Source organism: Nymphalis io, chromosome 30, assembly GCF_905147045.1.
Source record: "Nymphalis io chromosome 30, ilAglIoxx1.1, whole genome shotgun sequence".
In the NCBI taxonomy this organism is placed as follows: Eukaryota; Metazoa; Arthropoda; class Insecta; order Lepidoptera; family Nymphalidae; genus Nymphalis; species Nymphalis io.
Window position 1 is genome coordinate 2,790,380 of NC_065917.1, and position 17,442 is coordinate 2,807,821.

The following is a 17,442-nucleotide window of genomic DNA, read 5'->3' on the forward strand; positions in this document are numbered from 1 at the left end:
AAAATATTACCGGGGGCCTTTATAAACGTAACAGAACCCAAAAAAATGATCGTTAGTATTTCTGTCTGTTTATCTGTGCCTTTGTGCTAATCTTAGAAACGAATTTGAGTGCGGCTTTCACTAATATGTTGTGGCCAACTTCACTTAAAATTTAGTGTTTGTTTTTTTTCAATCGGTTCATAAATAATAGTTATGTCAATTAAATGAATCACGTCAAAAATTTAATCGAAAAAATTGCTATAAAATAACTGTTCAGTTGAATTGGCTGAAACTTTACCTAACTTTAACTTTATAAATGATAGTCTGTAAAATAATAATGATTGAAAGCCCAGTCGGCATATATTTTCCGATATCTTCGACAATATTTAAAATAAATTTCATACGTTCATTCATTCATTCTATTTGTATTTTTAGTATATTCTTGTATTACTTTTATTTATCAAATTTCATTCCTAAATTTTGGTCATTTAACATAAGAAGTTCTGTTTTTTAGTTTTCTAAGACGTATCATTTTAAATTTGTAAGTTCTTGATTTTAATTTTACTATTTATATTAGCTGTTACTTAGTTGTATGTGATGGACGCTGTGGTTTCCTGTAACTGTTACTGGTGGTAGGGCTTTGTGCAAGCTCGTCTGGGTAGGTACCACCCACTCATCAGATATTCTACCGCAAAACAGCAATACTTGTTATTGTTGTGTTCCGGTTTGAAGGGTGAGTGAGCCAGTGTAATTACAGGCACAAGGGACATAAAATCTTAGATCCCAAGGTTGGTGGCGCATTGGCTATAAGCGATGGTTGACATATCTTACAATGCCAATGTCTAAGGGCGTTTGGTGACCACTTACCATCAGGTGGCCCATATACTCGTCCACCTTCCTATTCTATAAAAAAAAAGTGAGGGAACACGTAGACTTATAACTCGCATGATGTATTAAAGCTTGGTATGTTTATTCATTGAAGGAGCTAGTAGTGAAGATTGCTGACGTAGATTTCCCTCGAACCAAACAATAATGTGCATTTTTCGGGAATGCTAAATTGCAATTTAGACATAAGTTTTTTTATTATAACCTACTCACCGTTATTATATTGTAAAGCTTACATCGAGTAGGTTGTACATTAGGTTTAATTGTAAAATTAATTTTATATAATTAAATTAGTTTTAAAATAGATTTTGGTTTTTTTTCGGCCTTCGGACTGTAGCTAATGTAACTAGACCCTATTAAAAAAAATAAACACTCATCGTCATATTTCATCAAATTTACATAAAATATTAATATATTATATATCTAAACCTTCCTCGTGAATTACTCCGTTAATTGGTGAAAAACATATTAGAATGTTTTATGTAGTTTTTGAGTTTATCGCGTTCAAACAAACAGACGCGTTCTTTGATTTATAGTACGTAGTAATTCGTTGACTAGGTCATTTGATTGTATTAAATTTGATTTTCAATGGCCGGCCGGTTGGTGTGGTTGGTAGTACTTGCCTTTCACGCCGAAGGTTGTGGGTGCGATTCCCACTCAGGACAGACATTTGTGTGTATGGACATGTCTGTTTGTCCTGAGTCTGAGTGTAATTATCTATATAAGTATGTATTTACAAAAGAAAAGTAGTATATGTAGTATATCAGTTGTCTGGTTTCCATCGTACAAGCTCTGCTTAGTTTGGGATCAAATGGCCTTGTGTGAATAATGTCCCAGGATATTGTTATTATTATTAATGCTTGCTATCGTGGGTGGCGTATTGACTATTTAAGGGATGGTTAATATTCTTAATGCTTATGCCTATGGGCGGTGACCATCAGGTGGATTATTTGCTCGTCGAAATACCTATACTAAAAATACAGTATATAACACTCCAAAAAAAAATTACGTATTAAACAAACAAACATGCTTTATTTATCTAAATATAATAATTTTTATCAAAATAATCTTAATCTTAAGCTATCTATAAAACTATACACTCTGATAAGTTTTTGATAACCAAATTTAATATCCTTATTTCAAAATGGCGGCCAGCCAGTGCGTTTATTTGTTATTGTTATTATTGTAAGTTATTCTATTATTATTACAATTATTACTTAGTAGAAAATAATTAATTTATATATATTAACATACTAAATAATAAGAAATAATTGTTTGTTTTTTTTATCCACATTTTTTTTAATTTGGAATACATAAACCTATGGTTAGTTTTCACCGCCGCCCATAGACATTAGCACTGTAAGAAATATTAATCAATACTTACGTCGGCAATGATTTGAAAATATTTGATTTGATCAAATGCACCACCAACCTTGGGGAGATTTAATTGTTTACGTTTTTTCTAGCTAATATTTTTTTAAATTTAATATAGACATACTGACAAATGTTGGTAAGTGGTCAGCAACGCCCATAGACATTGGCACTGTAAGAAATATTACCCCTTACATCGTTAATACGCCATCAACCTTGGGTACTAAGATGTTATGTCCCTTGTGTCTGGAGTTAGTGACTTATGGTTCAAACCAGTACACGGCAGTCAAATAATAAACAAAATGTATTAAAAATCTATTAGCTCGCCTCAGCCGTACAGCGCAATACCGTGACGGCCAACGGCAAGACGCTCTCTTATGACGTCATGTCTTTCCGCCGTCGCTCTTGTTTTTCGTTGCTAATAATAATAAGATAAATATATTTTATTACCAAAGCTCCATGTTAATATTAATTTTATTACAAATTTATTTAATAGTTATATTTAATTATAGTTTCTTTCAAACGATCATTCATCACTATCGACGTTTCACATTAGTGTTACGGCCATGTAACTTTTTTTTTAAATTGTAAATGTTATTTTAAGGCACAGGACTACTCACAATGACTTAATATATTTTTTAGCTGTGAAACAAATATTGTGATTGGTAATGTTCCAGCCAGCTACGATTATGCCGAACCAAATGATCCTATTTATGGTGAGTACCAATGGAGTATATATTTAGTTTATAGCCTACAAGCTCTTTTCATTTTTTAATTAATTTCAAATGATTCGGCAGATTGGCAAATGGGCCACCTGATGGTAAGTGATCACTATCATCCGTGTTCTTTGTCTATGGGTTTGCAAGAAAATTAAACCATGTCTTGTATCGTCAATACCCAACATTGGAAACTAAGATGCTATGTCCTTTGTCTCTGTAATTACACGGTTTTTAATTGATTTTTTGTCTCAGTCCAGTTATATATTTTGTTATTTAAATAAGAGTTTTTTTTTATTTTAAATGTTAAGTTAGTCTGTAATTGGATATTTTTTGTTACGCTATTTCTATATAAGCAATAAGAAAATGTTTTTCTTAATATATATGTACGTTGGCTTCTTAATTAATAAAATAAAAAATATCTTCTTATGATTCCACAGGATTGACTCCTCAACGGCAACAAAATTGACCGTGTACATGTATTATTATAATTACAGCTGGACCTAGTAATGTGGGCAGGCAGCTCAGCTCACAAAGGGTTCAAGCAGTTCTTGAAGTGATGAAGGAGAACAACATCGACGCCTTCATCGTACCAACTGCAGATGCTCATAACGTAAGTTTGATTATTTATCAGCCAACTATGGCTGCCATGGCGTACCTATGTCCTTAGGTCCTGAAATCAAGCCCCATAGCACTATTAAAAAGTAATTGGTTTTTTCCGATTAAAAATTCTCAGTAGCTGTCTGGATTCTGGTATTAGCAGTCCCGTCCTAAAGTTGCCTGTAAATTTCTAAAGCTGGGCTGAAATCAACTCTCAGCTTACGGAGAATGTTAGGAGCTTTTCCAGTACGGATTGGTGGATATACATGTGGATGGTTTTTATCTAATACATGCAGGCTTCCTCGCGATGTTTTCATTTACCAACGACGTTATTAATTTATAAACACAAATTAAGTATATGAAAATTCAGTGTGAAACCACTATCTTTGTACAAGCTTCAAGTGATTGTTTTTTTTATTGTTATTTTAAGTCTTTAGTCTTTATATATACAGCTATATACTATTCACGTATTAATCGCCACTGAGTTAACTGACATAGACCTTCACAATGCCTTGAGGCAGACTGTCAATACTTCATACGAATGATATCAAGATGAGAGCATAGACATTTTTAGTACTTTTCATAGTTTTGAAATATTCCTAATCGTGTTCTAACCGCTGGGTTACCATGTTAGCGCAACAAAACACAGACTAAGTAAAAAATAAAGAATCGATATTGTACGCAAGTTGGGCTCAATTTTTTTTTTTACTAATATATATATTATTATGTTATGGATAGGCGGATAGGCGAATAGGCAAATGGGCCTGACCTGATGTTACGTGATGCTAAGTGGTCACCAACGCCCATAGACATTGGCGATGCAAGAAGTATTAACCATCCCTTATGTCAATGCGTCATCAACCGAAAGATGTTATGTCCCTTGTGCCTGTAGTTACACTGGCTCACTCATCCTTCAAACCGAAACGCAACAATACGAAGTATTGCTATTTAGCAGTAGAATATTAGATGAGTGGGTGGTAGCTACCCTTACGGGCTTGCACAAATCCCTACCACCTAGTAAATATTTAAACTTGTTTGGTATTCCGTAGTCCCAGTACATAGCACCGTGCGACGCTCGCCGGGAATGGTTGTCTGGTCTCTCCGGGTCTTCAGGTACAGCCTTGGTGACGGAAAACCATGCTCTGGTCTGGACTGACGGCAGATATTTTACACAGTTCGAACTTCAAGTAGACACGTCGGTGTGGACTCTGATGAGACAAGGTAATTTGGTGTGTTCTTTGGGATCTGATATAGGGATTGCAATCCAGCATAGTGGGGTAATTTTATCCCTAGCGGGATATATATATAAGCGAAATACTCATCACGAGATCTCCTAAACTATCCGTAATCCGCCCGATTGACTTGGAATTTATCACAGTCTTTCCCAGACGTAGATGCTCGCTAAGAACGGATTTTACGCATATCTTGTCCAAAATATATTTGTCTTCTTATCTACCCGTGCGAAGCCGGAACGATTAGCTAGTACGTTATTAATATTTATTTTTATTTATCATCTGACTATATAAGACGAATATTTCTGTTACTAACTTCGTCGTGAAAGCTCAGCAAGTTGGACGTTTATTTTTACTCAAATATTAGTACAATTAGTACCCTATATTTCATACTGTTAGTGTATAAAAATACTAATTTCATAATTGATATTTATAATTACTTAGAACTTAAACTATAACGTACCAAATATTTATTTAAACGGTATGTGAATTATTGTATTATTTTTGACTGGGTGGGCTCGGCCGGCGGGGCCACTAAGCTGCTGTAGGCCTAGAGACTTGGTGACCACTTACCATCAAATGGCCAATTGCCAGTTCTGTTTTAAATTCAATGATAATATTCAAAAAATCTGTATCGCATAAATATATGAAACATTTTATTTCACAGGAATTGACGCTACAATACAGAACTGGCTGGCTACGAACTTGCGCAGCCAAAGCAGAGTGGGCGTTGATCCCACCACGTACACCAGAGCTTCATGGAACGCATTGGAGGTAACATTATTAATATATATGGAAACATTGACTCCTAAAATTACTATTTTTCCGTTTAAAAATCTTGCGTCTTAGTCTCTCGTGTCAGATTTGTCATGGGATTAGAAGAGGAAGGTGAAACGTTTTTAAGTAAATAATATAATCGTTTTAAGATATAAATATGTGAGTAATAGTACTTATGTGATTGTATAATATTTTGATTGCCTCGTTGGTCTAGTGGCTTGATGTAAGGCCGCAGACCCGGAGGTCCTGGGTTCAATTCCCAGGTCGGGCTGATAAAAAGTTATTGGGTTTTTCTGTCGGAAAATTCTCAGTAGCAGCACGGAGTCTGGAAGTTGCAAGTGTGTAAACTCCCATCGGATTATGAGAGTTAGGGAATAGAGAGTGCACATTAATATTATTATTTGTTTATGATATTATTTGATAGTATTTAGTATTTATTTGATTGAACTAGGTAAATTGAATTAAAACACGATCTGAGCAAAACGACGGAAACAATGTGTATATTTGACAAGGCAGATTTACAGAGTATATTCTTTTTTTTTTTTTTTAAATGTCATAATATGACATGTGCACAATATCCTAAATAGATGGCGTTCAGTGTTGCAATTAATCATTTCAACAGTTTATATAATATTTTAAGAATAGAATCATCTTACAGTGTCTTATTACGTAAAGGGTATACCTTTTATGGTATAACAGTAACAGTAACAACCTGTTAATGTCCCACTGCTGGGCTAAGGCCTCCTCTCCCTTTTTGAGGAGAAGGTTTGGAGCTTATTCCACCACGCTGCTCCAATGCGGGTTGGTAGAATTCACATGTTGCAGAATTTCAATGAAATTAGACACATGCAGGTTTCCTCACGATGTTTTCCTTCACCGTTAAGCACGAGATGAATTATAAGCACAAATTAAGCACATGAAAATTCAGTGGTGCTTGCCCTGGTTTGAACCCACGATCATCGGTTAAGATTCACGCGTTCTTACCACTAGGCCATCTCGGCTTTATGGTATATATCGATATTTATTTATCTATACTACTTTATATAATGTACAATCACTACGGAGAGCATATATACTTGTGCACTATACTTGTGCACTAATTTGGCAAGACAGGCGGTAGAATTTTACCCGATACGTGCAGTTTTCTTTCTTTTTAATACTTGGCTTTATTGAAAGCGTTTATAATTAAAACGACTAGTCGTTAGTAAAAATAAATATATGATTATATAAAGCAACGAAGTATGTATATACACACACACAAGGGAGTCGAGAACGGAGGAGAGACATGACGTCATAAGAGAGCGTCATGCCTTCACCGTCACGGCATACAACGGTATAACCCCAAGGCGTGCGTAGATGGTTTCACAAAGAGAATAGTTATAACAGAATGATCCCTTAATCTTTGTTTCAGATTAACATTTTCATACAACCATTTATATAATAAACATAATCAATTGTCTTCTCAAATATTACAGGCAGCCCTCCGACCTGCAAATATAGAACTCGTTCCGATATATAATAATATCGTGGATGAAGCTCGAAGACGTATCCAAGATCCACCTCCGAGCAGGCCGAATGAACCATTACTCGCTTTATCTTCAAACTACACAGGTATCGTTTTTTATACATCAAAAGAAAGTCACGCGAGATACGTCAATGATGACGTGCTCTTCACAGTTTTTTGAGTGCACATATTATAGTGCACGACTGTGTGCGCAAACACGAGTGCACTCTATTCCCTAACTCTCATAATCCGATGGGACGGCAATCCGACACGAATTAATTTTATTTAAATTAATTTTAAATACTAATTTTGGGAACTAAGATGCTATATTCGTTGTGCCCTTCCAACTGGAACACAACAATACATCACACAAACACATTTATCAACATAAAAGTTCCAATATTATTTCCAGGCAGAGTATCGAGTGAAAAAATATCTGACTTGCTGGCGCAGATCCATGGTCGACAAGCTTCGGCTTTGGTGTTGACAGCATTAGACGATATCGCATGTAAGTATTTTTTTAATGAGCTGATCCTCTTGTTGAAACTAGCTCTGTGATAATAATGAAATGATGACGGATTGATCAATTTTTGCCACGATAGCAATCTCAAGGGATTCGCTAACTGTGTAAGACACACATAAACTCACTTAAAAGCAGTCACAGCATGCAAATATAGACTTGCTAAGTTACATTATATAAAAAACAATTGAATTTAACTATTATTTTCAAATTAATAAGTATCAGTCTTTATTCAGTCTCGGGTACTTATTTTTAAACCATCTCTTACGTCGGGGTTGAAAAATAGGTTACTTTTAAATATCACTGGTTGTCACTTATTCAATACTTTATTTCACAGATACCTTAAACATCCGCGGATCCGATATTCCCTTCAACCCCGTATACTTTTCCTATCTCGTGATACGAGCAGATATGGTAAGACCCTAAACTCTAAACGCTTTTGTCAAATATTACAATATAACTAAGCTGTTTGTCTACAATGAAATGTCATTACAATCTACGGACAATTTCAATAGAAAGAGTACAGATAAAAAAAAAACTTAATTTTACATATTTCATGCGATTCGCTAATATCTCTGCACTACAAACAGTTCGCGATTAAGATCGAGAAATCATCCATCAAATTATACAAATTGATGTAAATAACTCACTCAATTACTCTTAAAAATCCAAATAACACAATTGAACACATTCAACGAATCACAAGTCGCGCCAATAATGAATCAATTACTTTACGTTTCTGTCAACAAACAAATGGCGGTTTTGAATTGGCGCGCGTCTTTTTTTTAACAACACCGTTATAGTGATCAAGGATTCTAACTATTCAGTTAATAATTGAAATTGGCCGCCATATTGGAAATTCGATCGAGGCGAATGGAGGACATTTTTATTTAAACAATACGTATTATTTTACAGGAAAATAACAACGTGATCCTGTTCTGGGGTAATGGCGAGTTACCAACGCACATACAAGATCATCTCGCATCCGAAGGGACGAAGCTCACATGCTTGCCTTACACGCAAATATTCGATTATCTAAGGAATTTAAGCGTTAGTTTAAAGCATCTTAAATTAAAATTGTGTTATGTGATTTACATTCTTACACATGTATACATAAGGACCAAAATGGCCTGAACTTTGGAACACGTATTTTAACATTATCATTGAGGTTTGTGCACTTGAATGAAATTTAATAAATGAATGATCTTCTTGTTTAGTGCAGAAATGACTTTATGTGTCGTTTTCTTATTAATGAACCGATTTAAACTTCAAACTTAATCAAACACATACAATCTTCTTGCGCTATATTTTATTTTAAAATAGTATCAGCAATGTTCGTTTGGTGCAAAACCATTTTACTATTGACGAATCAAATTAGTATTTCTAATTAATCTCGTGCTTAGATTAAAATATGAATGGAAGGATAATTCAAATCAATAATGTTTTACTAAACCACAGATAATAAATATTTTTTTAACAGGATGAGTTACCAGCCGGGAGTACAATTTGGTTGTCCAGTGATGGCAGCCAAGCTGTACATGTTGCCGCGGAAAAGGTTAGATTAATAAAAAAAATACTGCACGGCTCCTTTCGGATTCCTAACATCCGATAAAAATAATTGACCCATGATAATTTTAAAAAAATTATCTTAGAAACTATTCACGTGGAAAACATCTCGTTGCACAAATATATCGTTATATAAATGAAATTATCTTTCGCGATCGAACGAACGCTGAACTAGCAAATGTCTTAGTTTTCAAACGTTTTGAATATTAATGTTTATCGGCCTTACTTATATACGTTGTTTAATTAAACAATGCTTTGTATTCTTCTTTCGAATGTCAAAACAATAATGACAGAAGGATCGAAATCAGTGTTTATCTGATTGCCTTCATTTTTGATTTTTTATTTTTTATAGAATGGGAGAGCGGATGAGCATATGGGCCACCTGATGGTAAGTGGTCACCAACGCCCATTAACATTGGCATGTAAGAAATGTTAACCATCGCTTACATCACCAATGCGCCACCAACCTTGGGAACTAAGATGTTATGTCCCTTGTGCCTGTAATGACACTGGCTCACTCACCCTTCAAACCGAAAAACAATAATAACAAGTACTGCTGTTTTGCGGTAGAATATCTGATGAGTGGATGGTACCTACCCAGACGAGCTTGCACAAAGCTCTACCACCAGTAAATTGTCGTCTATTAATCTCCCTGCTATTCTATCGATAAGAACCGCCAAAAAACAGAGTAGTTTTACAATAAGACGTATTTATCATCGCGAAAATTCACGCGTTTGTCTCCATTAAAAAAATTAAAAAAAGTATTGCAAATATGATTATTAACAGAATACGGGAGTCTCTACGCTGTCTACATTGTCGCCGGTCGCGCTTATGAAGTGCATCAAAAATGACGTCGAACTGAGGGTAAGACTGTAATTATTGTTAGTGATCAATTCGTAACGCGTAAAATAAGCAAAATTAATATTAAAAACATTATAAAAAATAAAGTTTTATGCACAATATTTCTTGTACATATACATGCACAATATCCTCCTGGCTCGGGTAGATTAATGGTCTTCATATATTTATATCGTTATACAAATAGACCTATTGGTTTGCGAGGTACATGTCAGTAAAGCTCCCAGTCGGCATGTTTTCCGACATCTTCAACAATCATCGTAATATTTCAGCCAATTTATATAAAACTGGAATGAATTATACACCTAAACTTTCCTAATGAATAACTCCGTCCATTGGTGAAAACCGTATGAAAATCCTTTCAGTAGTTTTCGAGTTTATCACGTACAAACAGACAGACGCGGCGGGAGGCTTTGTTTTGTAAGTAATGATAATATGGATGATATATTTAGGGTTTTAGATCATCACACATCAGGGACGGAGTGGCCGTAGTTCGATTCCTGCGTTGGGTACATGAAGAAGTATCAGCCGGGCACAATATCACTGAAATTAACGTCGTTGATAAGCTGGACCAGCTCAGAGGGTGAGAAAAAAAATGATCTATGGCTCAAAATAATTGTAACTATGTTTTATAGATATATGGATTATGTAAAATGAATAAAATAAAATGTATGTTATTTTGGGTACCACCCACTCATCAGATATTCTGCCGCTAAGCAGCATTACTTAGTATTAGCACTTATTTGTAGCGTTCTGGTTTGAAGGGTAAGTAAGCCAGTGTAACTACAGGCACAAGGGACATAACATCTCAGTTCCCAAGGTTGGTGGCGCATCGCTCGCCATGAGCAGTGGTGGCAGGTGGCTCATTTGCTCGTCCGCCTGCCTATAATATTAACAATTAAAAAAATTTTACTAATAAATACCACGTAATAGTAACAAAAAAAAGTAAGATATGCACCCTTTATATAAATAGATATTCGATGACTTAATGATTTTCCAGAGAGGAAGCTTATTACAAGGGCCCCTCGTTCGCAACGATCGCGGGCGCCGGTGAAAATGGGGCCATAATACACTACAAACCATCACGGGAAGGGCCTCAAAGGGTGATACGGCCCGATGACATGCTACTTGTAGACTCTGGGGGGCAATATATGTAAGTATTAAAATTTTACATAAATAAAATAAAAAAAACACGTGCTTTATAGAAGCGTAATAGCATGCTTATTTCAGGGCATTGCTTTTTTATGTATACCTAATATACATAAAAAAGAAATGTGAAAGAGCACGCGATGTAAGAAACGGTTAATATTTCTTATGGCGCTAATGCCTTTGGGCGTTGGTGACCACTTACCATCAGGTGGCCCATTTGCCAGTTCACCTATTTTATAAAAAATAATAATCGGAAATGACTTTTGATTGTAAGAAATATATTATTTAAACTTTCTAGGGATGGTACCACCGACATAACACGCACACGGCATATGCGCTCGAATCCAACTCCTGCGCAGAGGCTGGCCTTCACGAGGGTGTTGAAAGGTCAAATCTTGCTCGCCACCGCAGTATTCCCTAAAGGATCAACGGTGAAAGATTTATTTCATATCTTCATAATCTAAACGTAGTCCATTAATGGTTATAGGACACCCCTCCATAGGACAACCCCTCCCCGCCAAGCTGCGCCAAAGTGTCCAGTTCTCTATCTTGTTTATTTGAAAAAGGCACATCTACAGTACATATATTAAACACTTTTGAATGTAGTAGCATCTTTTAGTATTCTATAATATATATAATATCTGATCTATGTATAACACTGACAAGGTACCTAATACGTCCTTATAATGTCCTCCAGACCGATTTCGGCCACGGCGGCCAATCTCAAGAGAGATTAGCCAACTACGCAGGAGCTATTATAGTGCACAAGTGTGTGCGGAAACACAGTTGCACTCTCTATTCCCTAACTCTCATAATCCGATGGGACGGCAATCCGACACGACTGGAAAGAGTTCAGGCGCGGGACCAATGGCTTTACGTGCTTTCCGAGGCACGGGAGTGTATACACTTCCAACTTCCAGACCCCGGGCTGCTACTGAGAATTTTCTGTAAGAAAACCCAACAACTTTTTATAGGCCCGACCTGGGAATTGAACCCAGGACCTCCGGGACAGCGGCCTTGTTTCTAGACAGTAGACCGACGAGGCAGTGTGTACGGGTTCTGTCTAGAAACCCGACTGGATGTCCCCCCATCCAGTCGGGTCATCCCTTTGAGTCATCAAACCACGAAGTGCACTGAAGTGGACACTGCTTCAATTTAATTTTGACCAAAAAATAAGATGAGATGGCCCAGTGGTAAGAACGCGTGAATTTTAACCGATGATCGTGCGTTCAAACCCGGGCAAGCACCACTGAATTTTCATGTGCTTAATTTGTCATTATAATTCATCTCGTGCTTTACGGTGAAGGAAAACATCGTGAGGAAACCTGCATGTATCTAATTTCACTGAAATTCTGCCACATGTGTATTCCACCAACCCGCATTGGAGCAGCGTGGTGGAACAAGCTCCATACCTTCTCCTCAAAAGGGGAGAGGAGGCCCCTTAGCCAGGCAGTGGGACATTCACAGGCTGTTACTTTAAAAAATAAGAACTTGTTGTGCAAAATCCAAACCACGGAAACACTAATAGAAGTTATCAAAACTTAAAAGAGAAACCCATCTTTATAGTAACAGCAGTGCGATTCTGTGAGAATTGAATTACTCAACCGTGAAATGTTGACAACCGACTTATGGTGATAAACCATTTTGGTGCGTGTGTTCTTGTATTGTTATGATTATTACGGTCAATGTCGCATAACCTTTACTGACAATTCACGACCGTTTTCTGCGTTGAGTTTCGATTTTTTTCTTACAGAGTAATCCTACAGTACTTGTTACATAATGATGTGGATGAACCTTAAAGGTATTCCTACCTTCTGCGATAGGCTTCAGCGCTATAAGATGATCCCCCTAAACTCCAGAAGAAAAATAACTGACATGCTTATGTTGTATAAAATAATAAATGGAACATTTGATTGTAGCGACTGCTTCAACAAATTAATCTTAATGTACCTTCTCGTTTACCTCTCGTTTCTGTAGAAACGCTTACAATCACTCTTATATTTCCACCTCCAATTCAAATTTCGGACACTATGCTGCTTTGCCAAGGATCTGCAGGCTGCATAATGCGCTTTCTAAACAGCACACTGAATTGGATATATATACTCCAGAATTAAATAAGTTTAAAAAACATCTTAAAAAATTGTTTTTTAATACGTAATGTTTTTGTCTTTTTGTTTAAAGGTTTTATTTTTAAGTTTATTATTACCCGTTATTTTAATTTTAATTTTTCTAGCTATTTTTATATATTTCTTAACTCACATTTGCACAATTTAGTCTTAGTTTAACCATTGTTTACCTTTTTTTAGTTCCTATGTTTTATTGAGTACCACTATGTAACATTTAGCTTATTTATTTTTTTCTGTTTAGTCATTATTTATATGCTTGCTGTGGTATCCTTTAATTGAAGGAGCACACATATTTTAAAATATTATTGTAAATGTAGTTTATTAGATGACATTTACTAGAAGCATTGACAAAAGCAGTTTCCCAATGTTTCCTAAAATATGTGGTGCATTGGTGATGAAACGATTGGTTAATACTTCTTACCAATGTCTAACAAGTGGTGACCACATACCATCAGGTGGCTCATGTGCTTCGCCTAACTGTATTATAAAGAAAAAATAGCTATGCTATTAATTAATAGAATTGACTTCACATTTTGAATATTAAATTGTGTGAAATTTAGAAAAACTCTATATATTATTGTTTCAGGGTAATCTTCTAGAAACCCTAGCTCGAAAAGCTCTATGGGACGTTGGGTTGAACTATGCCCATGGCACAGGGCATGGTGTGGGACATTTTCTGAACGTACACGAAGGGCCCTCTGGTATCGGAGCAGCGTTGATGGCCAACGATCCTGGTATTACTCCTGGAATGATATTCAGTGATGGTAAGTAGGTGTAAGTCTCTTATCAGTGTTTGTTTATACATCTATATATTGTATACGTCATACCAGATAAAGCCACGCTAAATAATGCCACAAGGTAAGGTCTAGAAATTTCATACATATTTTAATTTGTTAAACTTATTATCAATTAATAACATTTGTATAAATATAACGGTTTTTATTATAAAATTAGGTAGGCGGTATAACTAGTAACGCGGGTTCATTACGCAGTTATTTTTTAATTTATTTTATTGTTGAACAATACGTTTACAGAGCCAGGCTTTTACGAAGTGGGACAATACGGAATAAGACATGAAGACATTGTTGAAGTTATCGAGATGAATCGCAACGCGGATCACATTTTCGTAAGCATTAAGATATATTTAAATATAGTATTTAGAACTGTCAATATATGGCGCTCATCAATTTAGCATCAATAATAAATCGCGCTGGCTAAAATATTTTACAAACTAATTGGACTTACTCCTAACAATATAATGTAATCATATAAGTATGAATTAGGAATCAAGTATTGACTATTGTTGCGTTCCGGTTCGAAGAATGAGTGAGCCAGTGTAACTACAGGCATAAGAGACATAACATCTTCTTTCCCAAGATTAGTGGCGCATTGGCGATGTAAGGAATGGTGACCACTTAATAACAGGTGGCCCATTTACGTGCCCATCCTATAAAAAAAATTAAGCGAAACAAAGTGAGTCGTAAATGTCGATAAATGTTAGTGATGCAAATATGTGGATATTTGACAATTATTTTAATGTTTTTAATGTTGGTTGCATTGAATTTTTTTTGTTATATAAATCTAAGGTTTGTTTATATTTACACCTCCTTCGAAGGTATAAACGCCTTTTAAATTTAATTGTATTATAGAGTCACAAGCACATACAAAAACGAAGAACAGAGCCAAAAGAAAAATAAGCTTTATAGTACAGAAGTAGTACAGCTAACGATTTTAGAATTTATTTTTTTATTTTTTTTTGGTTTACTATTTATAACATTTATTTATATTTGTTTATAGTAAAATATATACATAATTATGCTACAGTTCAATTGTCAGCTTATAGTGGTGTCTCCAAAATTACTAGTAGTATTATTTTTGTATATATTTCAGGCGGAGGGCTTAGTGGGTAACTTCAGTGGGAGGGGGGCTGTTGCCTTTTACACGATATCTCTGGCACCTCACCAAACTGCGAGCTTAGACGTCGAGTTGCTGAGTGAGGATGAGGTATGTTAGATTCGAAGAACGTGTTAATAACTTTGGAATCTTAATTTTGTTTTTTTTTTCAACTTGCTAGTGACTATGTATTGAGACTTTAGACCATAGACAAATAATAAAAAAAACACACCGAAACCTAATATGGCACCAAGTCATAGAAATATAATTTATCCAAGATGATAAATAATTGAAGCCTGTGAATTGGATATAATGCTTAAATTTTAATTGTTACGAATATGTTTAACTAGTTAAAATATAGCTATTGTCTATGGGATCATTTTACGGCAAATAATACTTAAGTATACAGAGTATTAAGATATACGAGAATAAATAAAATTACTTATTGTAAAATAATACATCAACATTGTCTAGTTTATTTATAATTTAACCCAAATCGGTATGTGATTGTTTGAATATCAGATAATGAAATACCTAAATTATTTTTTCAGATTACCTACTTAAACAATTACCACGCTCGAGTCCTGGCGACATTGGGTCCAATTCTCAAACAAAGAAAATTAACAGAAGACTACGAATGGCTTGAAAAAGAATGCGCGCCAATATATCGTAGCGCGGCCATTTTGATGAAAACATCGCCATTTTTATTACTAAGTATGTACAGTCTGTTAAACTTGTGAATGTGTTAATTATTTGTTATTAAAAATATTAGTAATTAGGTACCAATAATGTGTTTAATTTTATTTAATCTATACAGCTTAAGCCAAACAAATAAACAATAGCAACATTCTGGACTTTGGATTTATCATAATTTTACACACAACAGGTATAAGCAGTGTCGAAAATCTGTTTGATGTGAAGTTTGATATAACGGACGTGTTTTGTGACGGGTACTGAATGACATTTGACTATTTGTAAAATAACTCTTATGTATTTTACAAATATATCAAAAGTATTTTTTTACAGTACCTATGCAGCAGTGCTATTAATAACTCACTTTTTTATAATGATAATGATCCAAAATTGAGCTTGTACAGAGCTCGTACTATGGAAACCAGACAACTGATATACTACATATACTACTTTCCTTTTGTAAATACATACTCATATAGATAATTACACCCAGACTCAGGACAAACAAACATGTTCATGCACACAAATATCTGTCCTGGGTGGGAATCGAAACGACAACCTTCGGCGTGAAAGGCAAGCAAGTAAATAAAACGCCATTTCTTCGCGAATCCATAGTGAATGTCATAGATTATTCAAGATCTCGACCAATTATATCGCGTCAATTGATATCAGTGTGTTGTTTATTTGAGTTTACTCCTCCTGTGTTTGGAATAGGCCAATCTTGCAGTTCGAAAAACGCGGGAAAAGTATATTATATACCACATTCATTCATGCTTGTCCGTGATTTGACTCACAATCCGCGCGAATGTGTAAATGCGGTATAACGTAAGATATAAAACAATTCTATGCAAACTAATGCCATCTATCGATAAACAACTTTATTTATTTTCTATATTTTATAACTAGGTGGCGTTGTACATCTTATATTAACAATTTATAAAATGAAAATGTGAATTATAATAATTGGTCACATAAAACAACAATTTTACTGTATATTTAAATAACGAACCATATCTGAGATCCACACGTCATGCAGGTTTCCTCACGATATTTTCTTTCACCTAGCACGGGATCAATTATAAATAAAATTTAAGTTCTCGAATATTTATTTGTACAAATATGTACATAGTAAAATTTATATGGTGAGCCTATGTACTTCTTCAAGTTTCATCTGTTTTAACTTGTCCATCTCAACTCTATTATTTTACATTAATATATAGTTAAAGAATCCTTGATTCATACAATAGCGTTGTTAAAAAAAAATGTGCGCGCCAATTTCAAACCGCCATTTTGTTGGTGGACAGAAAAGTAAAGTAATTAATGTATTATTGATGGAACTTGTGATTTGTTAAATGTGTTCAATTGTGTTATTTGGATGTTTAAAAATAATTGAGCGTGTTATTTACATCAATTTATATTGACATTGACAATGATTTGGTCGAGATGACCTAATGGTTAGAACGCGTATATATTTACAGATGATTGTGGGTTCAAGCCCGGGCAAGCACCACTGAATTTTCATGTGCTTAATTTGTTATTATAATTCAACTCGTGCTTGACGATGAAGGAAAAG

General features: G+C 35.0%; 1 protein-coding gene across 1 annotated transcript; it reads left to right on the plus strand.

Annotated features, from left to right (window-relative positions):
• Positions 1-2,008: 2,008 nt before the first annotated feature.
• On the plus strand, positions 2,009-16,133 carry LOC126779840 (xaa-Pro aminopeptidase ApepP-like). Its single transcript, XM_050503962.1, has 19 exons — positions 2,009-2,022; positions 2,878-2,951; positions 3,449-3,564; positions 4,601-4,772; positions 5,451-5,557; positions 7,036-7,171; positions 7,477-7,572; positions 7,922-7,989; positions 8,500-8,634; positions 9,065-9,139; positions 9,937-10,014; positions 10,461-10,591; positions 11,009-11,161; positions 11,456-11,588; positions 13,870-14,047; positions 14,318-14,409; positions 15,174-15,287; positions 15,728-15,890; positions 16,063-16,133. The coding sequence occupies exons 1-19, from the start codon at positions 2,009-2,011 to the stop codon at positions 16,131-16,133; spliced, it is 2,106 nt and encodes a 701-aa protein (XP_050359919.1).
• Positions 16,134-17,442: the final 1,309 nt, after the last annotated feature.

Excerpts from the sequence above, each read along its gene's own strand:
- LOC126779840 (XM_050503962.1), top strand. Across the intron at positions 3,565-4,600 it reads CAACTGCAGATGCTCATAAC|TCCCAGTACATAGCACCGTG; the intron begins GTAAGTTTGATT and ends GGTATTCCGTAG. Across the intron at positions 10,592-11,008 it reads AAGCTGGACCAGCTCAGAGG|AGAGGAAGCTTATTACAAGG; the intron begins GTGAGAAAAAAA and ends ATGATTTTCCAG.